Raw genomic sequence first — 23703 nt, 5'->3', positions numbered from 1 at the left:
CAATCAAAGTTACCTCTAGACTACTGGGTTGATGCTTTTAACACTGCATTTTAACATTGCAGTATACCTTATCAATCAATTAACCACTGCAGTATTGAAACATCAATCCCCCTACTTCAAGCTCCTTCACAAACAGCCTGACTATACTCTTCTCAAGGTTTTTGGTTGTGCTTGTGTTCCCCTTATTCGTCCCTACAATCATCATAAACTCATGTTTAGATTCAAAAAGTGTATCTTCTTAGGCTATTGTTCCAACTACTGAGGGTATAGATGCCTTGATCCTGTCACCAGAAAAATTATCCTTAGTAGACATGTTGTTTTTGATGAAAGCTCATTTCCAGCTCAAAATTGGATTCCATCTTCTGCTAAGCTCTCTGCAATAGCCTCTGGTTCACCAGCAGATTCTCCTTTACAGGTAGTGACTTTCCATCCTCATCCTTACAACCTGTTCAGCCCTCTCATCCCATGGTAACTCAATCACAAGATGGTTCTAGAAAAATCAAGTCTTTTTCAAATTATCAAATGTATTATTCTACTAAATATTACTTGCAGGTCTACTCTTCTCTTAGTCCATTTGTTAAACCTAAAACCTTTGCACAAGCCAGCAAAGTTCCTGAATGGTGTGAAGCTATGCAAGCAGAATTCCAGGCACTTAGATCCAATCAAACTTGGATCCTTTGTCCTCGGCCCCTTGATAAAAATGTTATTACTAATAAGTGGGTCTATAAAGTTAAACAAAAAGTAGATGGTACTCTTGAAAGATTAAAGGCTAGATTGGTAGCAAGGGGTTATGAACAACAAGATGGTATTGATTTTACAGAGGCATTCAGTCCAGTAGTTAAAGCATCAACCATTAGAGTTGTTGTTCACTACAATTGGCCCATCAAGCAATTGGATGTGTCCAATGCTTTCCTCCATGGGTCACTTGAGGAAGAGGTCTACATGGAATAGCCCCAAGGCTTCATTGATTCAACCTAGCCTACTCATGTTTGCAAGCTGCAAAGGTCCATCTATGGCCTCAAGCAAGCCCCTTGAGCTTGGTTTAACAAGCTAACAAGCACTCTTCTTGGTCTCGGGTTTGTTGAATCTAAGGTTGACTATTCCTTTTTCATTTTTCACAAGTCAGATATTCACTTATTTCTACTCATCTATGTAGATGATATTATTGTTATTGGGAATAGTCCATCTACTATTACACTTCTTATCTCAAGTCTGCAACAGAGTTTTGCTATGAAAGACCTTGGTGATTTGCACTTCTTTTTGGGCATTCAAGTACATTGTACAGCAACAGGCCTCCATCTTTCACAATCCAAGTATGTCACTGAGATCCTTGATAAAGCTCGAATGGTTGGAGCTAAACCAGCCAAAACTCCACTTCCAGCAGGAATCAAGTTGTCTCAACATGATGTAGATCCTTTGGACAATGCCACTGAATATAGACACTTGGTTGGAGCTTTGGAATATTGTGTCTTAACTAGGCCTGACATTGCATTCTCTGTTAACCAATTGTGTCAATTTATGCACAATCCTACCACCACGCATTGGGTTGCAGCCAAAAGAGTCCTCAGATACCTTAAAGGTATTGTTAATCAAGGCATGTTCTTCAATCCAGGTTCCCTCCATCCTAATGCCTACATCGACTCAAACTGGGCTGGCAATCCAGATGATCGACAGTCCACTACAGGTTATACTATCTTACTTGGTCTATGTCTTATTAGCTGGACTGCCAAAAAGCAACCTATTGTGTCCAAATCTAGCATTGAAGCTGAACATTTTTGGCTCCGAATGCTCTTACAAGATCTTCATATTCCACTTCATCACACACCTACTTTGTGGTGTGACAATATTGGAGCTACTTCTCTTGCTTCAAATCCTGTTTTCCATGCTCGTACTAAGCATGTGGAAGTTGACTATCATTTTATTCGCGACAAAGTTGTACAGAAAGACATTCTCATTCAATATCTTTTAACTGCTCAGCAAATTGCATATATCTTCACTAAAGGTTTAACCTTCTCTCGGTTTCTTCTTTTGAGGGACAAGCTAAAGGTGTGTCCTCCACCCATTAGCTTGCGGGGGGATGTTAACCTCACTGATTCTATCCAATCTCAACGTTCCACACATGGCAAGTTAACTCAATCTCAGCATGACCAAGAAGGGAAGAATGCCAACATTTATCAAGACCCTAGATGGATAGTTGACTGTAATTGATTCCTAGAATATATTGTTGTCATTAGTGTAAATTTGTAATTTATATTCTTACCTTACTTGTATATTTCCTTATTCATGTACACAGCTTATACCTATATTAATGTGGTGAATATATTCTTAACTCTAGTTTGTGTGTGATACCAAACCATTTTGCCATATACTTTTTCATTGTTTAAGCATTTGTAGTAATTAAACAAATAACGTTCAAAATTCAATAAATGAAAAATCGGATTACAGATTTCATATTTTTATTATAATACTACTCAAACAGGGGTCCAATATACGAAAGTATATAGCTTGACCCTCGATTTGCAAACAGAATCAACTCTCTTGGTTTGAATCAAGATAGAGATGTGACAGGTGGTATAACTGCTAACTTTCGTCTTGAACAACTTGAATAGGCTGGCCTTCCCATGCAGGGTAGTTCCCGAAGTAAAATTCAGGATCCCAATAGCAAAGTCAACCCAAAAATCAAGATTTGTTAATAACTTATCTGCGGTGATTTCCACGGATGTGCTTATATTTTGCTTCCGACGAGCAGGAATTGTGTCAGCTTCTATTGGAGTTTCAGCGACGACATTCCCACGATAACTCACATGGGCAGTGCTTGCATCGTGCTTGAAGCTTCCATAGTTACGATTATCAACCGTGACCAAAATCCCTAATGTTAAGTTTAGCCCGAAAACTGGCAGTACTTGTAGTTTAAGTTTTTCCAGGCTAATAGGCTGAGCTATTATTTTGGGGTCTTTAGGCTTTAAAACGGTAAAGAACAGGACAACTGCCACCACTAAGACAGTGAATTTAATTTTCAGGGTTCTGTGAGAATTTCTTCCACTCCCCATGATTTCTTCTTCAATTGGGTTGTAGAAAATATATATATAGAGAGAGCCAATTGTAGAAAATATATATATATATATATATAGAGAGAGAGAGAGAGAGAGAGAGAGAGAGAGAGAGAGAGAGGTTTAAGAATATAGAATAATTAAGACGGATCAGCAGGCTGACGACTGATCAAAGGTTGGGCAAAATTATGGGCAGGCATTCGATTAGATTATCATAGGAAAAAAAACATCTCAAAATAATAGAAATTTGAGCTCAAACTCGACTCGATAAATTAAAATCTCAACTTAAGTTTGAATTCGAGTTCGTCCCACAAACAAGTTCGAGTCGAGCCAAGCAGCTCGAGCTCGAGCTCGAGCTAGAATTGTTTTTTTTTAATAAAATTTAATAATTAATAAAATAAATAAGAACTAATATTAAATTTATACAGCTAACAAGTAAAACTTCTATTAAATTATAAAATTTGAAAAAGTTTATAAATAATTAATATCTAACTAGTTGATATTTATCCAAAATAACAATATATTATATGCCTATATATATTATTAATACATACACTTAATATAATAGAATATATCTATTTTATATATGGTTTTCACATACTAGTATATGAAATTTTAAAATTTTATCAACTAATTATTATATAAATTATAAAATATACCTATGAAATATATTTACTATATAGACATAAGTAATTAGAATACATATTATATATTGAATTATAAAAGTGATATACTTATATTATTAGCTAATACATATATACATGCATAAGTGTATGTATATATTTATCAATATATGAATGAGTTTTAATCAAGTCGAGCTAATGAGTTGACTCGAGCATAAACGAGCGAGTTTAAACGAGCCTTAGTCAAGTCGAGTCGAGTCGAATTTTGTCGAGTATGTATCATTTACAAATAGAGTGAGTATCTGCTTTAACGAATGAGTTTTTTTTTTTTTTTTACAAGTTAAGTTCGATTTAAGTTTAACCGAACGAATACCGAACAGGCTATTAAATAGACTGATTCATTTATAGCCTTAAATGCAAGGTTGTTGTTACGAGGCGTTAATTTTTTTGTTTTGAGAAGGTGTGGCCGGCCGGTTATCAATATGGTAAACGAGGATCAAGATCTGACGTTTGTTGTCGTTTTTCGTGTGCATTGGAGGTGAAAGCAAGGGAGAGTACGTAAAGATTAATATATAATTTTGCAGGGAAGATGGTTGGTCATTCATGTTGTCATCCTTGTTTTCGCAGATATATTGGGGAAAGTGGCATCAGTTTGGCCTTGTCACCTTTGTGTCTGGATGGCTATTCCATCGCCTGCTTTAAGCAAGCATGTGATCATCCATCACGTGCAGCAATTAGATAAATGCCACATAGCTGCCGACTTGATGCATTGGCCCTTCGATATCACAATGATTGTTGAAGGATCACTGGATATATATATATATATATATATATATATATATATATAAGATATCACTACAGTAAGCTCACACATGATTTACCCCATCCGAATCTAGGTGGCCCGTTTACACTAGGCATTGGACCATCTAGGGTTTAAGTTTTGCTCCAAAAAACCCAAAATAATGCCACTTCTAACGATGGTTCACGAAGGTAAATTTAGAATAAAAATAGAAAATCAATGCTTATATTAAACAAAAAAAAGTTCTAGCCTTCTTTTTTTACACACCAAATACATCGCTGATATGAAAGTCATCCATATCAATTATGCTAAAAAGTATTCATATTTTAATTCTTTAAAATTATAGTGGATCCCATAATGAATGTTGTGTTAACAGACTTACATAACAAAAATTCTTAAAAGGTAAGGACACATAGCTCGTCTAGATTTAGAGATGAGATAAAATGGTTTAGATGAAAGTTAAAAATGGGATAAAATATTATTAAGATATTATTTTTTAATATTATTATTATTTTAAGATTTGAAAAATTTGAATTATTTATTATATTTTATGTAAAAATTTAAAAAAATTATAATAATAAAATAAGATAAAATATACTTAATCCAAACGAGCGGTAAGGCTCTAAGCCACTTACTTTGTAAACATGGCACGTGTACCGGGCTTTGGACCTTGAGGCTGCCACCAATCCAACACAGCGAAGTCCAGTAACTGATTTCTAGCTTCCGAAAGAATCAGTTACAAAAGAATTTCCTAGTTAACACCAAGCATTCTAAATCAAGGTCTGTTCCAGAACTAGAAAGACAGCATCCCCTAGAATTCTTTGCATTTTCTTGAATTCTGTTTAAAGATCTATATCTAAATTAGCCAAACTTGCAGCAGCAGAACTGAAGAAATTCAACTCTCTATGTGCTTATTCCTTACAAGGCCAAAAGCTTTCATCTTCAAGTGCAACCCTTTGAACATTGATCATCCTTCTTTCTTGCCACCACCTATTTAATTTCCACATTTCGGAAAAACATGACTTTTTTTTTTTTTTTTTTCCAATTTACAAGAGATTTTTCAACCTCCTATGCTGTTCTTCTTGATGACCTTGTCAAAAACCCGAGCAAGAAGAGAAGGGGATTCCACAAAGTCTGCTGAGGACATTGACATTTTTGTTTTCAAGTTCCCTGCATCAATTTCATAATATTACACCATTTCTAGACTTGTAGGTTTAATGCTGCATCCATATCAGACTTCGACTTTGCTGATCGTGAGGATCTAGAGAAAGAAGACTTGGGAGAAGAAGTTGATCTGGACTTTTTCCGCTTCTGCTTCTTGTGAACGTTATGAAGTTCAGTAGGTGGAACATCTTTGAACGTGTCACATGCCGGTTGGTGTCTCATGGAATGCTCAAAATCTGTTATACGAGGTCAAAACATAATTTAAATTACCACATAAACTAGAATGAATGGGCAACACATGGTATAGACATGGATTTATTTCATCACCTTAACGTCCCTGATTTTCTACCATGTTTAAAACTTTTTGTCGTGAACCCTTCCTCGGTTTTAGCTTGACAGTATATTTCTAATTTACATTTTATACTTAACAGGGGACATCCTGATAATTGACACTCACCTAGAAGCATCCAAAAATGTATTTTCGTTGCACTAGATTTCATGTATGGAGAAGTATCCGTGCACAAGTGTTTGTTCTACATTGAATAAAACCCAGCACATTATAAGTTTGAACCAACACTTTAATATAAGCATCCAACACTTTGATCAATCCTCATTCCGAACTGTTTAGCCATTTTACAGAAAGAGATGAACTACACCATTAAGTATTTCACACCTGTAAGCCTTTTCCTTGAAATGCCTTTCACGCCAAAAAGCTTCTTTTTCACAGAACTCTCCTCTGATTAAACTGAAATATGCTACTACAAAACTACATCTTTTAATCCAATTGATAATTATTCCAAACATCTCATTTAATAGAGTCGGTAAATTCTTCAAACTATCTCAATCACATCCTTTGCACACCCTCTGAAAAAGCTCACCACCATCTAAGCAGATAACAGCAGCACATAAAGAAAATTCTAATCAGCTCTATCAATTTATGAGAAACTTAGTCTCTGGGGTAGACCACCAAAAAATGGTATTATTTTGGCCCTTGAGGTATTAGATTCTGCTTCATAATGAAGTGTTTGCTGAATCGCTCTTGACAGTACAGCCAAATGTCTTCCTTGGGGTAAGAATCTCAACAAACTTTTTGCACATCTTGCAATTAGTTAACCCGTGAAAAGACCCTGCTTGGACATGTCTATTAAGTACAAGTGCACATGATATGAGGCAATTAAACATCTGAAAACCTTAAAATACACTAAGCAATACTCAAAATGACATAAAAGTTCCCAGCAATCTGCCAATCTCTTCACTCTCTGTACAGCATGTGCTATATTATAAATACTTACATAAACATAAATGAGATATATATAGAAGTGTAAGGCAAGATAAGAGCTCAAACACACCATGAGAAGACCTTGTGGAAAGAGGCATAGAGTTGGAATCTCTAAATTCACCAAGGCTTCCAAGCGATTTCGTTGAAAACTCGGATGATGTTTCATATTCATTCATCTGCGTAGTCCCACCGAGCAAAACAAATTAGCGGAGAAAGCATACAAACGCACTTTTGGGCATTACCATTTAAGCGATAAAGCTATAACTGGAAGACAAAAATAATGAATAAAAGATGTGGACAACGTACCCAACTAGGTGCACTGCCAGATTGGCCATCCAATCCTATGTGTGCCACATGCTTAACATCTGTCGGGTACCCAATTTCAATCTCACGCTCCTTCACAACTACATCGAGACCATTTCCAATTTTTAGCCCAAAACACTCACTACCCATCAAAATATTCACAGGTAAAAACAGAGAAACATACATAAACATTCGTACACACATACCCAATTTCCATCTCAAGCTCCTTCACAACTACTTTGAGACCATTTGCAGTTCTTAACCAAGAGCAATAAAAACCCACCAAAATATTCACAGGTAAAAACAGAGAAAAACACATGCATGCATACACATTACATATGCATGTGTGAAAAAGAGGCATTACCAAATATTTGGGAAATGAATCTGAAACTTTTGTAGATTCCTTTCATCTTGGGCGACATGTTGGAAGCAAGAAAAATGTAACAGCCGGACGCTTTAAGGAATGGCGTACGGGGAAGCAAACACCAATAAATGTGTAGATATGGTTCTTCTGCCTGCCAGAAGCAGACTTAGTTAGATTGGTATCAATCATAGATTATAACAGCTACGATACATTGATCGCAAAGCAATGATTTTGAAACTCTAACCCATCTGTCATTATAAGATGACTTACAAATTTAACCAAACCAGGAAAAGAAGAAGAAGAAGAAGAAGAAGAAGTAAGAAAATATGTATGGTACCTCAATAAGACGATTCCGCTGACACGAACGTAAGAGTGACAGGTTCAAAAACCCAAGAAAGTTCTCCACTTCGTGCAACCACAGTTACATGGTTCCGGTGTTCATCTTCTACAACTACTGTGGATGAATGAACAGCACGTATAAAAACTCCCCCCTGGGTACAAGAAGGGTTGGTGCATTCATAGGCCCATAAGAGCCAGACGTTGAAGACCGAAACAGACAAAAAGAAGAAGAAGAAGAAGAAGAAAAGTCGAACAAGAAAGGATGCTAATAGATCACGAGAACTGACACGAATAGAAGGGCCTAAAAGGAAGAGTAGAGAATATGGATAACCATGAAAGCCTCCGAAACCAAGGGAAAGAGAAAGGTTGGACAAGGAACAGAGTGGGGCATAATAAATTCGGTGGTTACTGATCTCCACCCACATAATATTATAATTTTATATTCTTTTCGGAAAGAACAAGATATTTAACCAAAAAAAAAAACCAATATTTAGGATGGTTTTTTATTGTTGGAACAGGTTAGAGCTGCGGGCTCCAGATATTTACTTCTTCTCTAATTTAGAGTTTGTCTGTAAATTATGTATCAAGTTTGAGGGCTGAATTGTCTTGTCCAGTGTCTCTTTTAAATTTAATAGTGAGATCTATGATATTTATAGATAAATAATATTAATAAATGTAAAACATATTAATTATTATGAAAATTATCTATTAGGAATAAATATGTTGGTAAGTCTATTTATTGGCTTACTAAACACATCGCTTATCCATCTAATTATTGAAAAGTACTAAATAACCCATTTAATAAATCTATTTAAAGACTTTCTATTTACTTGTCATAATTTAATTTAAAATTTAAATCTTATATATTAAATTATGTGTAGTATAAAAGTATTCAAATAGCATTACTCATACTTCTTTTTGAAAAACCCCACAAACTAGTTAAGTTCATGGATGGTTGTGGGCACGTTTGGTTTCAGTTTGAGAAACAGCACCCAAGTTTCTTGGTTACTTAACATGGAAATGTGCAGGGCACATTAACGAGGATGAGCTTGAAATGCATGTCTTGGGATATGCCCTAAGTAGAGAAGACTGGATTCAATGGTACAATTGGGGAATAATTTGTTGGCAGATATTGCAGGAATAAGATCAAGATCATCATGAGACAGCTAGCATATTTGGAAAAAGGGCATAAAAAAAATTTAAAAAAAAAATGATGAAACTCTTAAGAATATCTTCAAAAGAAAAACTATATGTCATTTTCAATTATTTGCTGTAGCTTGTTGTAAAGTAGTTTTCTTGAACGTGTTGTTTGCAAAGTAAGTTGAAACGAAATTCTAAAATTAATTAAAATATTGTTAAAATATTATTTTTTAATATTATTATTATTTTAAAATTTAAAAAAGTTTATTAACAGATATAGTGTTAAGTTTCGTGCACTCTTTTTAAAAAAAGTATAAATTTAAAGTTCATATAAAATAAATTTAAATTTTAATAGTAGGTCTCACTTTTGAAAAAAGGCACATAAATTATATATCTTAAGACTATCTAGCATTGCCCTACTAATATATTCCTCAAAGGGTACTGTTACTCATTCCCTTGAATTTGTCCCCCTCGAAGTTACCATTATCGTAAATTGTATTTTTTTCAAAAATTTTATAAATATTTTTTAAACATCCTTAACTGTGATGAAAAAAATATATATAATTTCACTCATTCTTATTTTCTTAATTATTAAAAATAATTAAAATACCTAAACAGTAATTTGGAAAAGGTAAATCCATGAAGCTAACTGCTAAGTATATTTTCCTTCCACGAAAAAAAATAAAAATAAAAAGCCGTATATTTTTCTTCCCCAAGTATGCAATCCCTTTGGTGCAAATCCTTATTCCTTACTCCATGCACAGAACCCGATTGACTAGGCTTCTCGAATTCTCCTTCAAAGGACGGCCCAAACCAATTATGAACGAAACTGCCCCTTATGGGCTAAAGATCAGAGCTTGCTATTATGTCACAGTTAGGTTTGTGGAATGGTTTGGGTCAGCTTAACCTTGGACTGTTGCCATGTTTGCCTGTCCACTCATGGGCTTTCATGCTATGATAATTCGTGTGATTAGTGTCTATTTACTCATGAATGTCTTTTTCTCTTCCATTTTCTGTGTACTTGTGAATTGAATTTAACCTTTTAAATTAATCGATTATGTTTATAATCAATTCTATATTAGATTTTCCCGTATTACTATATAAAGAATGTTTTTATTTAGCAACTCGAAGATCTTGTCATAAATATGCACTTAGAAAATATTTCATGTGTATGTTTAATTTTAAGACTTCTTTTGGTAGTTTTTTTTTTTTAAACAAACAGCTAACATAAACAAACAGATATTAAGCAGTATATTTACAAATGTGGGTCTTTCCCACTGTGGAAGTTTAATAGGGAGGGGGGAATTACAATTAGTGGAATATTTCCAAATAGAGAATTTGGAGGCAGCCCATTGCGCAATGGAATGCGCGCATTGATTTTCATTTTGATATATTTTTTTGAGTATCCATCTATCGAAATATTTAAGAGCAATCCTTACATCCTAAATAGTAGGTTGTATAGCCCAATCAGGGATGTAGTTGGAATCTTGAACACCTTTAAGTGTGTTGAGAGAGTCTCCTGCTACCACCAGTTTTTCAATTTGGATTCTTCTTACTTTCTTAAGCCCCGTCAACATTGCTTCTGCTTCTCCTTGATTTGGATTTGTGTTGCATATCTACTTTGTAGTCACAAAGAAGACTGAACCAGCTGGTGATTTACAAATGGCTACTGTTGTGCTATCTTTTTGTCTGAATGCAACATCAAAGGTGAGAACATAATGATACATAGGGGAGGTCCCAGAGAACTGTTATGATTAATGTGAATATTGTCCCAACATCACAATGATCTTTGAAAATTTTTTTAGTGGACAAGATGAAAGCATTTAAATCAGGTTTAAAATCTTCATGAAGGACCTTATTTCTAAGAAACCAAATACCATCCATAGCAAAAATTTGGAATTGATGTTTCTCCTTTTTGGGAATACCTAAATCACTAATCGGGTCTAGAATACATTTTATCCACTTGCTGGTGTCATTCTAAGCAAAGTAAGAAATATTTAGAGGCCATGGGGAATTTCTTCACAAGATTTTAGTGAAACTACAATTCAGAAAGGTGAGATTGAGTTTCTTCACCAGTGTTGCAAACAAGACAGTCAGTATCTTCCTTATTGGTATTGACAAAATTTTTTATGCGAAATTTTGTTGGAATGATATTTGATAAGAATTTCCAACAGAGCAACTTGAGCCTATCCTGAACCTTTAACTTCCATAGCTTTTTCCACATAACAGCTGTGATGTTGTTATTGTTCTCTAGACTATCTTGATCATGAGGTACGCTAAGGGTAGCATAGGCAGACTTTACACTATATCTACCAGAGTGATGATGAGTCTAGACCGGTTGATCAGAGAGGTTTTGAAAGTTATGCTGGGCAAGAGGGATTTTTCAATCTCACTGACTGTGTGTTGTTGAAAGAGAGCTTGAGGAGAATAGTGTTTCATTTCCTTGGTTCCTCTATCATAAGCTCAGAGACTCTAAGATTCGGATCAATAGGAACATTTACGTCCTTTGGGACCGGTGTGTAATTTTGGTTTCTAGGAATCCAAGGATTTGACCAAACTTTAGTATCAATTTCATTGTTAATCTAAAGACAAAGCCCTTTCCTTCAAAAATCTTTTTGCTTGGTGATGTCCTTCCAAATCCAAGAGTCAATAGACTTTGGATTGGTATATAAAAAATTCATCTTTTTTAGATATTTCTCAGCTAGCACTTTTCTCCAAATGACATTCACACCTGCAATCATATACCATCCAAATTTTGAAAGGAAAGCTTTGTTAAAATCTGAAACCAGTCTTATTCCCAAACCATAGCAGATTTGCTAGCTAATGAGCAGCATCCACCCATAGACTTTGGCTTACAAATAGAATTCCATAATTTGAGTGCAAGGTTATGAGAATTTTCAAGAGAGAAACCCCACCAGAATTTTATAAAAGTACGATTCAAGTTGCTCGCTACGCCTTTTGGGATTGTAATGGTGGACATGAGATAGGAAGGCATAGTGCTGGCAACCGTTCTTACGAGGGTGGTGCGACTTGCTTGAGATAGAAGTTTTAATTTTCAACCAACCAATTTTTGGGAAATCCTTTGTTGAACTTCTTGGAAGTAGGCTTTCTTTGATCCATTGAAAGAAGAGGCAAACCGAGGTATTTAATTCGGGAAGAAGCATTCTTTAGATAAAAAACAACCTTAACACTTTGTCTTTGACATATTAATGTGTTGTCACTAAATTTTATGGAAGACTTACTAGTATGGATTCTTTGTCCTGGCCAAGAGGAGTACTTATCCAAACAATTCTTGAAGCTATTTGAGGTGGCTTGATCGACCTTTCTAAAGAGTATTAAATCATCAACAAAAAGAAGATGCAAGATAAGGAGGTTATTTCTGCTGATCGAGATTCCTTGTATGTTTCCTAAGTTTTCTTCTCTAGCAATAAGTCTAGTAAGAACTTCCGTGCCTAGGATAAAAAGGAAGGGTGAGAGGGGATCGCCTTCTTAGCTAAACAAAACCCTTTGGAGTGCCATTTATGATAACGGAGAAAGAGACCGTTGTGATACACTCTTTAATCCAATTGACCCATACTTGTTTAAATCCCAGACACTCTAAAATCCTAAGAATAAAACCCATTTCATGAAATCAAAAGTTTTTTTCCATATCAATCTTTGAAATGAAAAAGTTCCTAGGCCAAAATTGTGTTTTCTTGAATGATTCTACCTGGCACAAAAGCAGTTTAGTATGGGAAAATGATTTTTGTAAAAATCTTTTTGAGCCTGTTTGTCAAAATTTTTGCAATAACTTTATAGCAAACATTTGAAGGACTAATAGGCCTATAATGTTGGACAGTATTGGGGTTGTTAGTCTTTGGAATAAGGGCAAAACGAGTATGATTGACTTCATTAATAAGTTTTCCACTCAGAAAAAAATTGCAAACATCCTTATTAAAATCATCCTTAACAATTTTCCAATAATGCTTATAAAAAAGGCCGGTAAACCTATCAGGACCAGGGCTTTTTTGGAGAGAGTTTGGCGAGGCGTATGGAGAATTTCATCTTCGGAAGGGATTTTACAAAGGAAGTTCTTATCTTAAGCTGAGATTTTTTCAGGGAATAGAGATTCAAGTGCCCAACTTATGTTTGGGTTTGAATTTGTGCAGATTGTTTTAAAATGATCCAAGAAAGAACTCTGAATAACATTTTGGTCCTCAGTCTAATTGCTTTGACTTAGCTTAAGACTCTCAATAGAATTTTGACGTCTCCTAACCGTAGTTGAAAGGTGGAAGAATTTTATGTTTAAATCCGTGGTGGTTAACCATTGATCTCTAGATTTTTGTCTCCAAAGGATCTTTTCTCTCTTTAGTAACTCATTCAACTTTGCTTTTAGATCCTCCTCAATTGCCAAAGAAATAGGGTTTGGATTTTTTTTTTCTTGAATAGTTAAAAGAGAAGTGTATGTCTCTCTAATTGATGTTTGGATATGACCAAAATGAGTTTTGTTCCAAACTTTTAATGCTCTTTGAACTAGTTTGAGTTTTTTTGAGCAAAATGAAGCTCGGGTTACCCATGACATTGCTATTCCAAGCATTTTGAACAACCATATGATTAGTGTGGTCTCTTATCCAAAATTCTTCAAATTTGAAACTAGTCTTATGGAAATTCTTACATTTCTTTTCAAGAATGATGGGGAATGATCAGAAGCACTTCAGGGGAGATGCCTAAGAATGGAGTTTGGAAATAAATCCAACCAAGTTTGGTTTACAATACCCCTATTTAATAATTCTCTGACATGACCTAGACCTTGTCTATTATTAGTCCAAGTGTATTTTGGTCCATGGTAACCTAGGTCTATCATTCCACTCTGATTCATGTATTTATGGAGACCATAATGACTGAAGGCATTTGCAAAGAAGCAGCCTCCAAATTTTTTCATTTTGGCTAAGGATAGCATTAAAGTCTCCTATGTCAAGTCTAGGTCCTTTAAAATTTGTTCCACTTATCCTTAATCTGTTCCAAAAATTTTCTTTTTTATTGATGTGTGTAGGGCAATATATCAAATTAATCAGCCAAGGAGTATAAACAGGGTCCGAATACACGATCATGGAGATTATATTACAATGAACCATCATTGGCTCTACATCAAGACCATCCACCCATAATACCAAAAGCCCCCCCCCCCCTCCCCCCCAATTTATCATTTGAAGGGACATAGATAGAGTTTGCAATATTAAAAACCTAATCTAAGTACAATATTAGTTACATCCATTTTACACAAAATTGTCTCCATTAAGAAGACTAAGTCAGGTTTATGATCCCTGATTATGGCTCTTAAACTCCTAGTTGCATGGGGACGGGCTAATCCACTGCAGTTTCAAGATAGGACTTTTATTTCATCCCTGGTGGCAGATTCGGCCCTGCCACGACAGCCTCTTCTTCAATAGATAGAGATTTGAAGAACTGAGTTCAAAATTATTTACCCGGTTCAGATTCATTCCTCATGTAAGGTGCTGACCTCCGCCTTTTTGATCTCCTACAGACGAGTTGATTCCTCCTTTTTCCTGTAAAAGTCTCGCTATTCTCTGGTGGGATTAGTTACTGTTCTTCGATCGCTTCATTTCCTCCATTTTTCAAAGAAGAAAAAACCATCCCGAGGTGATTCATTTTTGGGTTAATAAGGGCTTGAGGAGAAGGGTTTACAGCTTGTATGTTTTCAATGAAAGGAAGATTGTGATAAGGAATGAAGATCCTTGATAGATTATGAGCTTCTTTGAAATGCTGAGGGAAAGGATCGCCTGAGATTAGAGCTCCTTGAGTTGGGGCTAATTTGTTTTGCTCAAAGATGATGGGATAATGGGCTGGGTCAACAAGATTAAAAGAACGAGTATTTTCTGGTGGGTTACCGTAATGGTGGCTTGGGCTTTTTGTGATGACATTGAAGAAAGTCTTTTGTTGGGTTGATGTATTAGGAGTCATTGGGTTTTTCTACTGGATTGCATTGGAGTTGGGTCGGATTGAGATTACTGATTTTCTTGATGGGCTAACTAGAAGAGATATTGTGCGATTCGAAGTTGGGCCTTGTAAGCTCTCCACTCGATTCAGTAATTGCTGAAATATGTTTTTTTCTATTCCTTGGCCTTGTTGATTTTCTGCCGAGGCTTCACTATTGCTGGAGTTAATGTGCATTGAAGATTCTTGGCTGCTTATGAATAAAGGAGGCGTACTGATTGCTGCTAGATCAGATGATGCTGGTTTTGTAGACTGAATTTCTTCTACTGCAGATTTAATTGAGTCACCTAGTGACGACATGTAATTAGTGGAAGTACTACTATCCCTGATAAATTCCTGTAGCCTTTTCTCCTTAGTTAATCCTTTACCACATGTCCCAATTTTCATCTCACTGAGACCCATGCATGCTAATCTTTCATAGACGTTCTCTGAGTTGCTGGTTTGTTCATCTACAATGAGCTGCAATAATGAAGACCCAAATGGGTACTAATTTTATAATTGGTCTTCTACCATTTTTCCTTTACTTGGCATTAGAGGAAATAAATTCTTGGTTTAAGAGGGTTCTTGCTGTTGTTGGGATTTGGATTGTTTGTGGTCAAAGTTGTATGGCTGTGAGTCAAAAAAAAGATGGTCTTATGATGGTTTAGCTTTCAGCTCTCATCCATGGCCCATAATCTGAGACTTCTGATTTGGTTTGAAGGGAAGGACAGACTTGTTGAAGATGCCCTAGACAACACAACAATAGCCTATAATTTGATACTTCTATTTTGATTTGGTCTGATTTTGCACCAATTTTTGCTACATTTTCATTAGTCATATATTCCAAAGGAAGACCATGTATTTGCACCCAAAAGACTGACATCTTAGTATCAATTTCAAGAAGGCTCAAACCTGGTGGCCAGTTGTAGACAATCATATGGAACCCTTTTATATTCCATCGCCTTTAATCTAAGACCCTCTGCTTTTCTTGTTCGGATGAGAAAGTAAACAAGAACATGTTGACATCTAAGTCCTCTATATTGAGTCTAGGAGAAAAGCTCCATGCTAATTTGATGGTTGCATGGAGTGCATACTTATTGAGAGCCCGAGAGGAGATAATCCTACCAACAAGAACATGTGCTGAAAGTTGCGAGGCCACATCAGTTTCAGGCTCTAGATTTAAATCATTCTAGCTCACTGGTGTGGGTTTTTCTGTATCTGCTGATTCTATTCCTCACTTCTTTGGTGGAAGTGAAAGTTTCATCTTGCAAGAGTGAAATGAGAACGAGATAATGAAAGCGGAATGAAACTGAAAGGGATGGATGGGGTGGTTAATAAAAAAGGTGACGGCTAGTTAAAGCAGGGGATAAGTGTAGTTAATGCAGGGGATAATGGAAAGGAGAAAGGTAAAAGAGCTTTAGTGTAATTAAGTAATGCAAAAAAAATCAATTCAGGAAGGATTTAACTCACCAGGGAGATGGGGAAAACTCATTGTGGAGTTGGGAACCGGACGACCCGAGAGAGACTAACTTCCTTTTTTCTTTTCTTTTACTTTATTTATGAGTAATGACTTCTTTTGGTAGTTGATATGGAAGATATACTTTCCACACTACTAATTTGCTATATTTAAGTACAAGAAAAATTTATCGGTTTAAATTTTAAATGTTTTTAATAGACACTAGGAAGAATCAACGTGCAAAGCACGCTTGTTTAGTTGAGTGAAATGATTATGTTTTTTAAAAAATAATATATATTTTTATGGCGATCAATCTCAAAAAATTTAGGCAGGCAACGAAACTCACCTTAAGGGTGTTTTAGTAAAAACCATAACATGCAAGGGCTGAGGTTGAACTTTACAAACCCATTTTCTGAAGCTAAACTATGCAACCGGAATAAACTCACTGAGAGAAAAGAAAACTGGCGACAGAGTTTTAGAAATGACACTGGGTAACTATCAACTGCGTCCCTGTTGGGAGGGGTGGCAGAGTACAGGGAGAGAAAGAGGGAGAACGAACTGCCGAACACGGCAGAGAGAGTGAGGACGTAGAGAGACAGAGAGTGGTTGAGAACCTGTGGATGGAGGTTGCTCTGTTTTGGGGAGCCAAAAACAGGGGCTAAGAGGCTTGCTATGTGGTGGTCAAGCGGAGGAGTAATTGCATCTTGACTTACTGTTGTGCTCAGTTTTGGGTTTCTTGAAATAGATTTTCTCTTTTCTTTTTCGATGGTTACAGAGGTATGGACGGTGATTTAAGGTAGTGGGTGAAGGTTCCAACATGATGGCTGAAGCCAACAGTGGTGCTTGGTGCATTTGGGATGGGTGTTTCTTGGTATGCAGCTTGTTGAGGTGACTCATTGAAAATTTAAGCGGTGGCAACTCTATTCTTAGAGAACTCTTACTTACATAATACATATATACATATATATATATACAACCTTGAGCTCTAGAAGGGAAGATTATGGTGCTGTGATCGTGAACTGATAATTTCAACGAGTACAAATTTAACCGTTTCATGAGTTATAAATAGAATAATAAATTATTGTTTTCAAATTTAAAGGATAGTAAATTAATATAGGGCAATAAATTAATAGAGGGCCGTTACATTCAGAATACGAATGGATTTAGAAGAATTCACAGTTCACGGATGGATTCAAACAAACAGCGTTAACTTTAACAAAAAAACAGCAAAAACCGTTAAAACAACAATTTCGGTTTAATAGCCACTTTATATATATAAAGATATTGGTCAGCAGTGTAGAAGATTTGACTTTCTTTCGGACTTATAAATATAACTTTTCTATAGAAATATCGATGTTAGGTAACTGTCCACAGGTGTTGTTTTAAACTCGAGAAATGATAATTGCAGTCATGAATGTACAAGCATCGCACAGTCATTTCGAAAAAACTGAATAATTACGGAACCCGTATTAAAAAAAATTAATTTTTTAATAGTAAATCTCACTCTTTTTCAAAATGACTGCACGACACTTATTCATTGTATAACTGTATATAATATTACTCATGCATGCTTGATAACACTTGTGCGAGAGAACTTGTTAATAAATTTATGAGGTTTAAGGAACAGTCCAGAAAATACTGATTCAGAGACCTCTGAAGATTAAACAAAAAACAGAATGATGAACTGTTTTGTTCCCTCAATACAATTAACAGTGATGAGGCAGATTTGCCACATAAATCAATGGTTGAATGACAACAGATTAGCCATAATTGAGGCGGAATATGTCATTCTGCACATAGAAGCTTCCCTGTGGGGTGGGAATCAAGTGAAACATCTGCAGCATCATAGGATTTCAAAGTTTGTGTCAGTTTCTAATTAATGCCAGCAGGCATGGATTAACATTCTTGAATGTCTTAACCGAGTTTGGAGTCTCAAATACAAAAGAAATTGACATAGAAAATAGATTTTACACAATTTATTGAACATTTAATACTATTAGAGAATTTGCCACACTAAATACTCGTTCTGTGATTAACTGTAAGTTAGCAAAGCACAGATGCCATTGGAAAAGCACACTAAATAGTTGTTATCTGATTAATAAAATGAAGTTGAGCTCTCAAAAAACAACACCGGTTCTCAGCAAAATTACCACGATTTTTACCTGTCTAAAAATTGAAGTGAGTTTGTTCAAGTTTTTATCCTCCAAAGCGTGTGTGTGTGTGTGTTTCTGATATTGATTGGGGGAAAAAAGAGGAACCTGGCTAAATCTGAGATGGTGCTCCTCCCCAGGCAACTGGAGGCTGCCACTGACGAAGACCATGATGCCGCCGGTGCATGACGAGGGCTGTGAATCGATGGTACTGACCTCATGTTGGCATTGATCAAATGGCAACTGATTAAGCTTAGAAGATATCTCCTCAACCCCTACAATCTTCTGTCCTTCAAAGGTCAGCATGGAAGTTTGCTGGTATAGAGAAGACAGAGCAGCTCTATCTTTGTCAAAGAGGTGATAATAATGATCCACGAATGCCCTACCAACCATCTCCACATGTTCTTCCATCCTCTCCCTCTCCCTCTTCCTCTTCCTCTCTTTCTCTCTATTTAATCTTATTCACTCCCAATCTAATCCCATAGCATGAAAATATAAAGGGTGGTGAAAATGGAATAAGGTACTTAACATGTGGGCTAAGGCACAAAAAAGGGAAAGATGTTGCTGGGTTTGACTCCTTGATCAGCACTGGATTGACTACTCTACCCTCTGCCTCTCTCGTTTTGGCCTATATAAAAGGTGCCCACACAACAAAATGGTGTCTCGAATCTATGTTCTCTTTCTAAATTATCAAACTGCAAGAGCTTAGTTCGTGTTAGTATTTGGTGCTCGATCTGGTGTAGGATGGAGCTACGCGTTTGACATGTTGGGAAATCTGCTGAACTCTAGTAGATAGTTGTTTGCACAGATCTTATTGAGTTTAAAATCAATCACTGATCATTAAACAAAAGAAAAACAGAAAAAGCAAAACCTACAATGAAAGAGGGTACTTGGGTAATTGGTGATGTCAAGATGGGGAATCGACATCGCTGTGTTCATACGCAAAGTAGCACAGGCTTTGAAACAGAAAAAAGCTTAGAAGCATCAACCAGAAGTAGGTTGAGGCAACCTCACTTCATCTTTAGAACCCTTTCCAGCCGTCCAAATGAACCTTTTTTGGCCTCCACTATCTTCTGTGATTACTTCAACTTTATCATTAACCGTCTTCTAAAGTTGTAAAAGACTGATAAAAATATTGTACGTGTGCCAAATCGAGATTGAAAGTGTGACGAAATGCTGTTGTTTTATTATAGACTACTAGTTTTTGCCGAAAGCTTCGAGTATGGAATATATTCGTTCCTGGCCTTTTCACCAAGGAAAGCTGCCACGATCATCCTTGAAAAGGGCATGGGTGAGGGTGTCGATGGTTGCCTGCCATTAACCCCATCTGTCTATACCCTGCGGCCAATTCTTATTTGTAGGCCTTCGAATCCAACTTTTCGAAAGAGATCTGCAAACATGTTGTGCCAAGCTAGCAAATATATGCCCTAAGCAACAAGTCTTACACCACACATTTCCATTTAATCAATATACGACCTATTATTTTTTTCTCCTTTATTTAAACACACATATTTAAGTAGAAAGACAAAAATGATAAATTACATATTAATTAGGTGTAAGTGTGTGGTGTTAGGCTTCCATATAAAATTTCTCAAATAGTAAAATCATTATATTATTATAAAGAAATGATAGTTGCATCCTAAGGTATATAAGTTTCGTGCAACTTCTTTAAAAAGTGGGTAAATCTTAATCTCACTTGAAAAATCATTTTTTTAAAGTGATGGACCCATTTTTTTAAAATAAAATGTATTAAATTTGTAGAAGACTGTATCTAACATTACTCTTATATTATCCTTGCTTATTAATGTCCATCGGCCTAACAGTACTCTGCAAAAAAAGAAACCTTTCACACGTATAATTCAAGCTATCAAATGCGGCTTGAAAATTGCAACTTTTTCTGTAAAGTTTGGGGCTGCGTTTCGAATTTTTAAGAAGTGTGTGAATAATTTTAAAAGCTTTTGAAAAATTAGGTTATCTGAGGATTATATATTAAAATATATTTTAATGTCAAATAAATTAAAAATTATGTTTGATAATTTTTTTAAATATATTTTTTCGGATTATACGGAATGTAATTTCAATTTTAAAATGACTATCAATAGATGAAGATATACATATAATTTTAAGATAATTACAACTTTCAAACCTTTGAATATGGTCATAATTTTTAAAAAATCAAATGATCTTTTATGTCATTTCTACCTCGGAAAGTAGTTTTTCTAATTTGTTTTCAAACAAATGTAACATATTTGAAAGTGCTTTAAATATAATGTTATCGAACACTAAATAAATTTTTAATTATAGAACTTATTATTTAAGCTATAAGCCATAAAGTTTAGATATATTTTCTATCACAATTTCAAACATGCATTAACAGTTAAACATAAGAATATAAATCAATTGTATTTTAAATATCCAAATCTAACAATCTATCCATTCTCCCAAATCCCCCATTTTAGGCAAAAATTGAGCATGATACTTCTGTTTGTCACTCAGACTCACTTTAGCGATATATTGTACATAGAAAAAATAATTAATACTATGATAAATGATATTTGCAGTCGTGGTTATGCAAACACCGCATAGTCTCTTTGAAAAAAATGAATTAATACTGACTCACATGAAAAAAGAAACTATCTTTTTAATCGTGGACTCCACTTTTTTTCAAAACGATTGTGTGGGGTTTGCACACTCCACGACTGCATGTAACATTACTCTAATGCTATATGTGGACATGCAAGTCTTTTCCTTAAAAATAATAAGGTTTATTATTAAAAAAAATGTAGTTTTCTTGGACAATTCCAAAGTGACTATTAAATATGTCTACTAAATATGCACATTAGTACACGAGTTTTTTTTTGTTTAATCATTTTTTAAACATCCTTAATCATTAAGAAAAAAAAATAGAAAATCACTAATAGTTACTTTCTTAATCATTAAGAAAAAATAATATATATATGATTAGACATATTTGGTGGACATATTTGATAATGAGTGATGCTTGACTGCTGCCCAGCAATGGCAGATGGGCGTGCGCCATTTAGGCAAAACTCAACTTTTTAATTTTTTTTCATTTTTTATTCATATTTTTTAACACTTTTAAATATTTTTTAAAAAAATAAAAAAAATATATAAATACATTAATAATTACTTCCTTAATCAGTAAATAAAAGAAAAAATAAAAAATAAAAAAAAATACATGAGTGGTCAAAATGAGGAGATAAAATAGAGGGATAAAATAGCATTATTCTTTTAATAATACTATCATTTTCCAATTTTTTTTAAAGCTAAATTCATTGTTTTTTAAAGATTTGCATAATACTTTGAGCAAATAATTTTTTACACATTTGGGATAGGTTTTTTTTGTTTTTTAAAATTGAAAATCTCTGCCTCTCGATTTCGAGGGAGGCACTGTACAAGCCGTGTCCAGGCCCATTCCAGGGTTGATCTGAATCAGAGAACCCAATAAAGGCTTTACGGGTTCGGCAAGACCCGATAGAAGTATGACCTGAATGAATGATTCGGCAGTGGGACAGGGGATGAAATCCGAGGTTCGTTTTGGCCCAATTGAAGAATTTGAAAGTGATTTTTTAGAGTGTGGGTTTGCATTTCGTGGAGAATTTGGGGGAAGAGAGACGGGTTTACTGCTTAGCTTCGAGGAGAGATGGAGGTTTCCGAAGAGTGGGACCCTTTTTTTCCTTCGTAAGAGAATGGACGCGTTTTGCGAAGCTAGCTGGTTTTGTTTGATTTGGGTTCTCAATTAAAGTGGGAGAAGTTAGTTGTTGAGGTTGAGAATGGTTTGAGAAGATGATATGTATCATTGTGTGTATATATATAGGTACTGTTGTTTGAAGTTGTTTCCCATCTGGTTCGCGCTAATGATGTTAATTTCCCTGTTCGTGCTAAGAAACTTCTTGAAGTGATAACTTTTGACAGCATATATAGTCTTTCTAGTTTCTCCCATGCAAAGCTGAAAGAAAGTTAAAAAGAAAAACAGAAAAATCAAACATTGGACTCCTTTTCATAGCACATTTTTTGCACACTAACCGAAGGTTTGAGGGCCGTGAAATCCAAAACGTCGGTATCTATGGCTAGGGCATGGTTAGTTTCTTGAAGGCATGCAGTTGTGGAGATTTGAAAACGAATTCTGGTCGAATCCACAGAGGTTTCTCCTCAGATATCCAAACCACATATGCTTAGAGGGCAGCAACAAATTTCTTTCATTTGTTGAGTATCTAGAAGTCCAGTACTTCTCAATTTCCTCGGCTGTTCTTCCTGGGATCCTTCCAGCAATCAGAGGCCACCTGATCATTGTAATTAAAATTCAGCTTTGAGGAACCTTTTTTACTTTTTTTTTTTTTAAGCATGGAAAACTCAGAAGAGAAATAAGCCGAAGAAATTTAGAAGTGAGAGCTAACCAACCTTTTTCCAACCAGATTGAACATCCTTATGATAAGCATTTCCTCATCTTCAGAGAAATCTGGCTTGGATTCTTCACTTGTTTCCCCTGAAGTAAGAACTTAAGATCAGATAAACAGACTTAGACGGCTACTTTTTTAAGGACTCCATGATTTGTGACAAACAAAGAGCTAAAACATGAGAGAGAACAAAATATGGCCTTCATATATGTTTTTGAATAAATGGGGCCGGGAAGAAAAACTATCTAAGAATGTGGCAAATAATGCAAAAAAGAACAGAAAGAATAACTACTGTCTATGAGCAGAACATTAAGCTTAAAAACGCAGTACTTAATGCAAATCAAAGAGCTTAGAAGCTATATATTTATCTCCAAAGAATAACACCTCCAGTATCGGTGAAAGTGTCATTTGAAGGGGTTTGGAACCTAAGCTCGTCTGAAGACGAGTGTTCAGAGTCAGCCATGCGGCACAAATTTCTGGGAAATCAATGGATGGATGGATCGCAATGGGCAACTGAGTTTGCATGGAGAAACGAAGATGCTTCAAGATATTAATAATAGGAAGAGCAAAGAATGGTAGTTGAACGATGTCAGCTGCAAGCAAGCATATTCTCTATCTTACATGGAGAGGTAGCTGCATTTGCTT

At 35.4% G+C, this 23703-nt stretch overlaps 4 protein-coding genes across 7 annotated transcripts; all 4 read right to left on the bottom strand.

Annotated features, from left to right (window-relative positions):
- Nucleotides 1-2471: 2471 nt before the first annotated feature.
- Nucleotides 2472-3050, bottom strand: LOC122278380. Its single transcript, XM_043088575.1, has one exon. It carries the CDS (start codon nt 3048-3050, stop codon nt 2472-2474), a length of 579 nt encoding a protein of 192 aa, XP_042944509.1.
- A 2123-nt stretch (nt 3051-5173) lies between these two features.
- Nucleotides 5174-8336, bottom strand: LOC122278334 (CRIB domain-containing protein RIC10-like). 4 transcript variants are annotated; one of them, XM_043088522.1, is made up of 5 exons: nt 7920-8329; nt 7583-7733; nt 7222-7319; nt 6986-7091; nt 5174-5872 (listed from the first exon to the last, which is right to left on the bottom strand). In XM_043088522.1, exons 2-5 carry the CDS (start codon nt 7638-7640, stop codon nt 5673-5675), a joined length of 462 nt encoding a protein of 153 aa, XP_042944456.1. In that variant the 5' UTR covers nt 7641-7733; nt 7920-8329; the 3' UTR covers nt 5174-5672. The 4 variants fall into 4 exon arrangements, with proteins under 4 accessions (XP_042944456.1, XP_042944457.1, XP_042944458.1 ...); XM_043088523.1 differs by having other exon boundaries at nt 7583-7729; XM_043088524.1 differs by lacking the exon at nt 5174-5872 and adding an exon at nt 6390-6763 and having other exon boundaries at nt 7920-8336.
- A 9738-nt stretch (nt 8337-18074) lies between these two features.
- Nucleotides 18075-19676, bottom strand: LOC122278198 (nuclear transport factor 2B-like). Its single transcript, XM_043088324.1, has 2 exons — nt 18749-19676; nt 18075-18325 (listed from the first exon to the last, which is right to left on the bottom strand). The coding sequence occupies exons 1-2, from the start codon at nt 19049-19051 to the stop codon at nt 18251-18253; spliced, it is 378 nt and encodes a 125-aa protein (XP_042944258.1). The 5' UTR covers nt 19052-19676; the 3' UTR covers nt 18075-18250.
- A 2196-nt stretch (nt 19677-21872) lies between these two features.
- On the bottom strand, nt 21873-23652 carry LOC122279968 (MYB-like transcription factor ETC3). Its single transcript, XM_043090891.1, has 3 exons — nt 23443-23652; nt 23063-23147; nt 21873-22944 (listed from the first exon to the last, which is right to left on the bottom strand). The coding sequence occupies exons 1-3, from the start codon at nt 23519-23521 to the stop codon at nt 22743-22745; spliced, it is 366 nt and encodes a 121-aa protein (XP_042946825.1). The 5' UTR covers nt 23522-23652; the 3' UTR covers nt 21873-22742.
- Nucleotides 23653-23703: the final 51 nt, after the last annotated feature.

This window comes from Carya illinoinensis, chromosome 10 (assembly GCF_018687715.1).
Source record: "Carya illinoinensis cultivar Pawnee chromosome 10, C.illinoinensisPawnee_v1, whole genome shotgun sequence".
Classification (NCBI taxonomy): Eukaryota; Viridiplantae; Streptophyta; class Magnoliopsida; order Fagales; family Juglandaceae; genus Carya; species Carya illinoinensis.
This window is presented reverse-complemented; position numbering and strand designations above follow the sequence as displayed.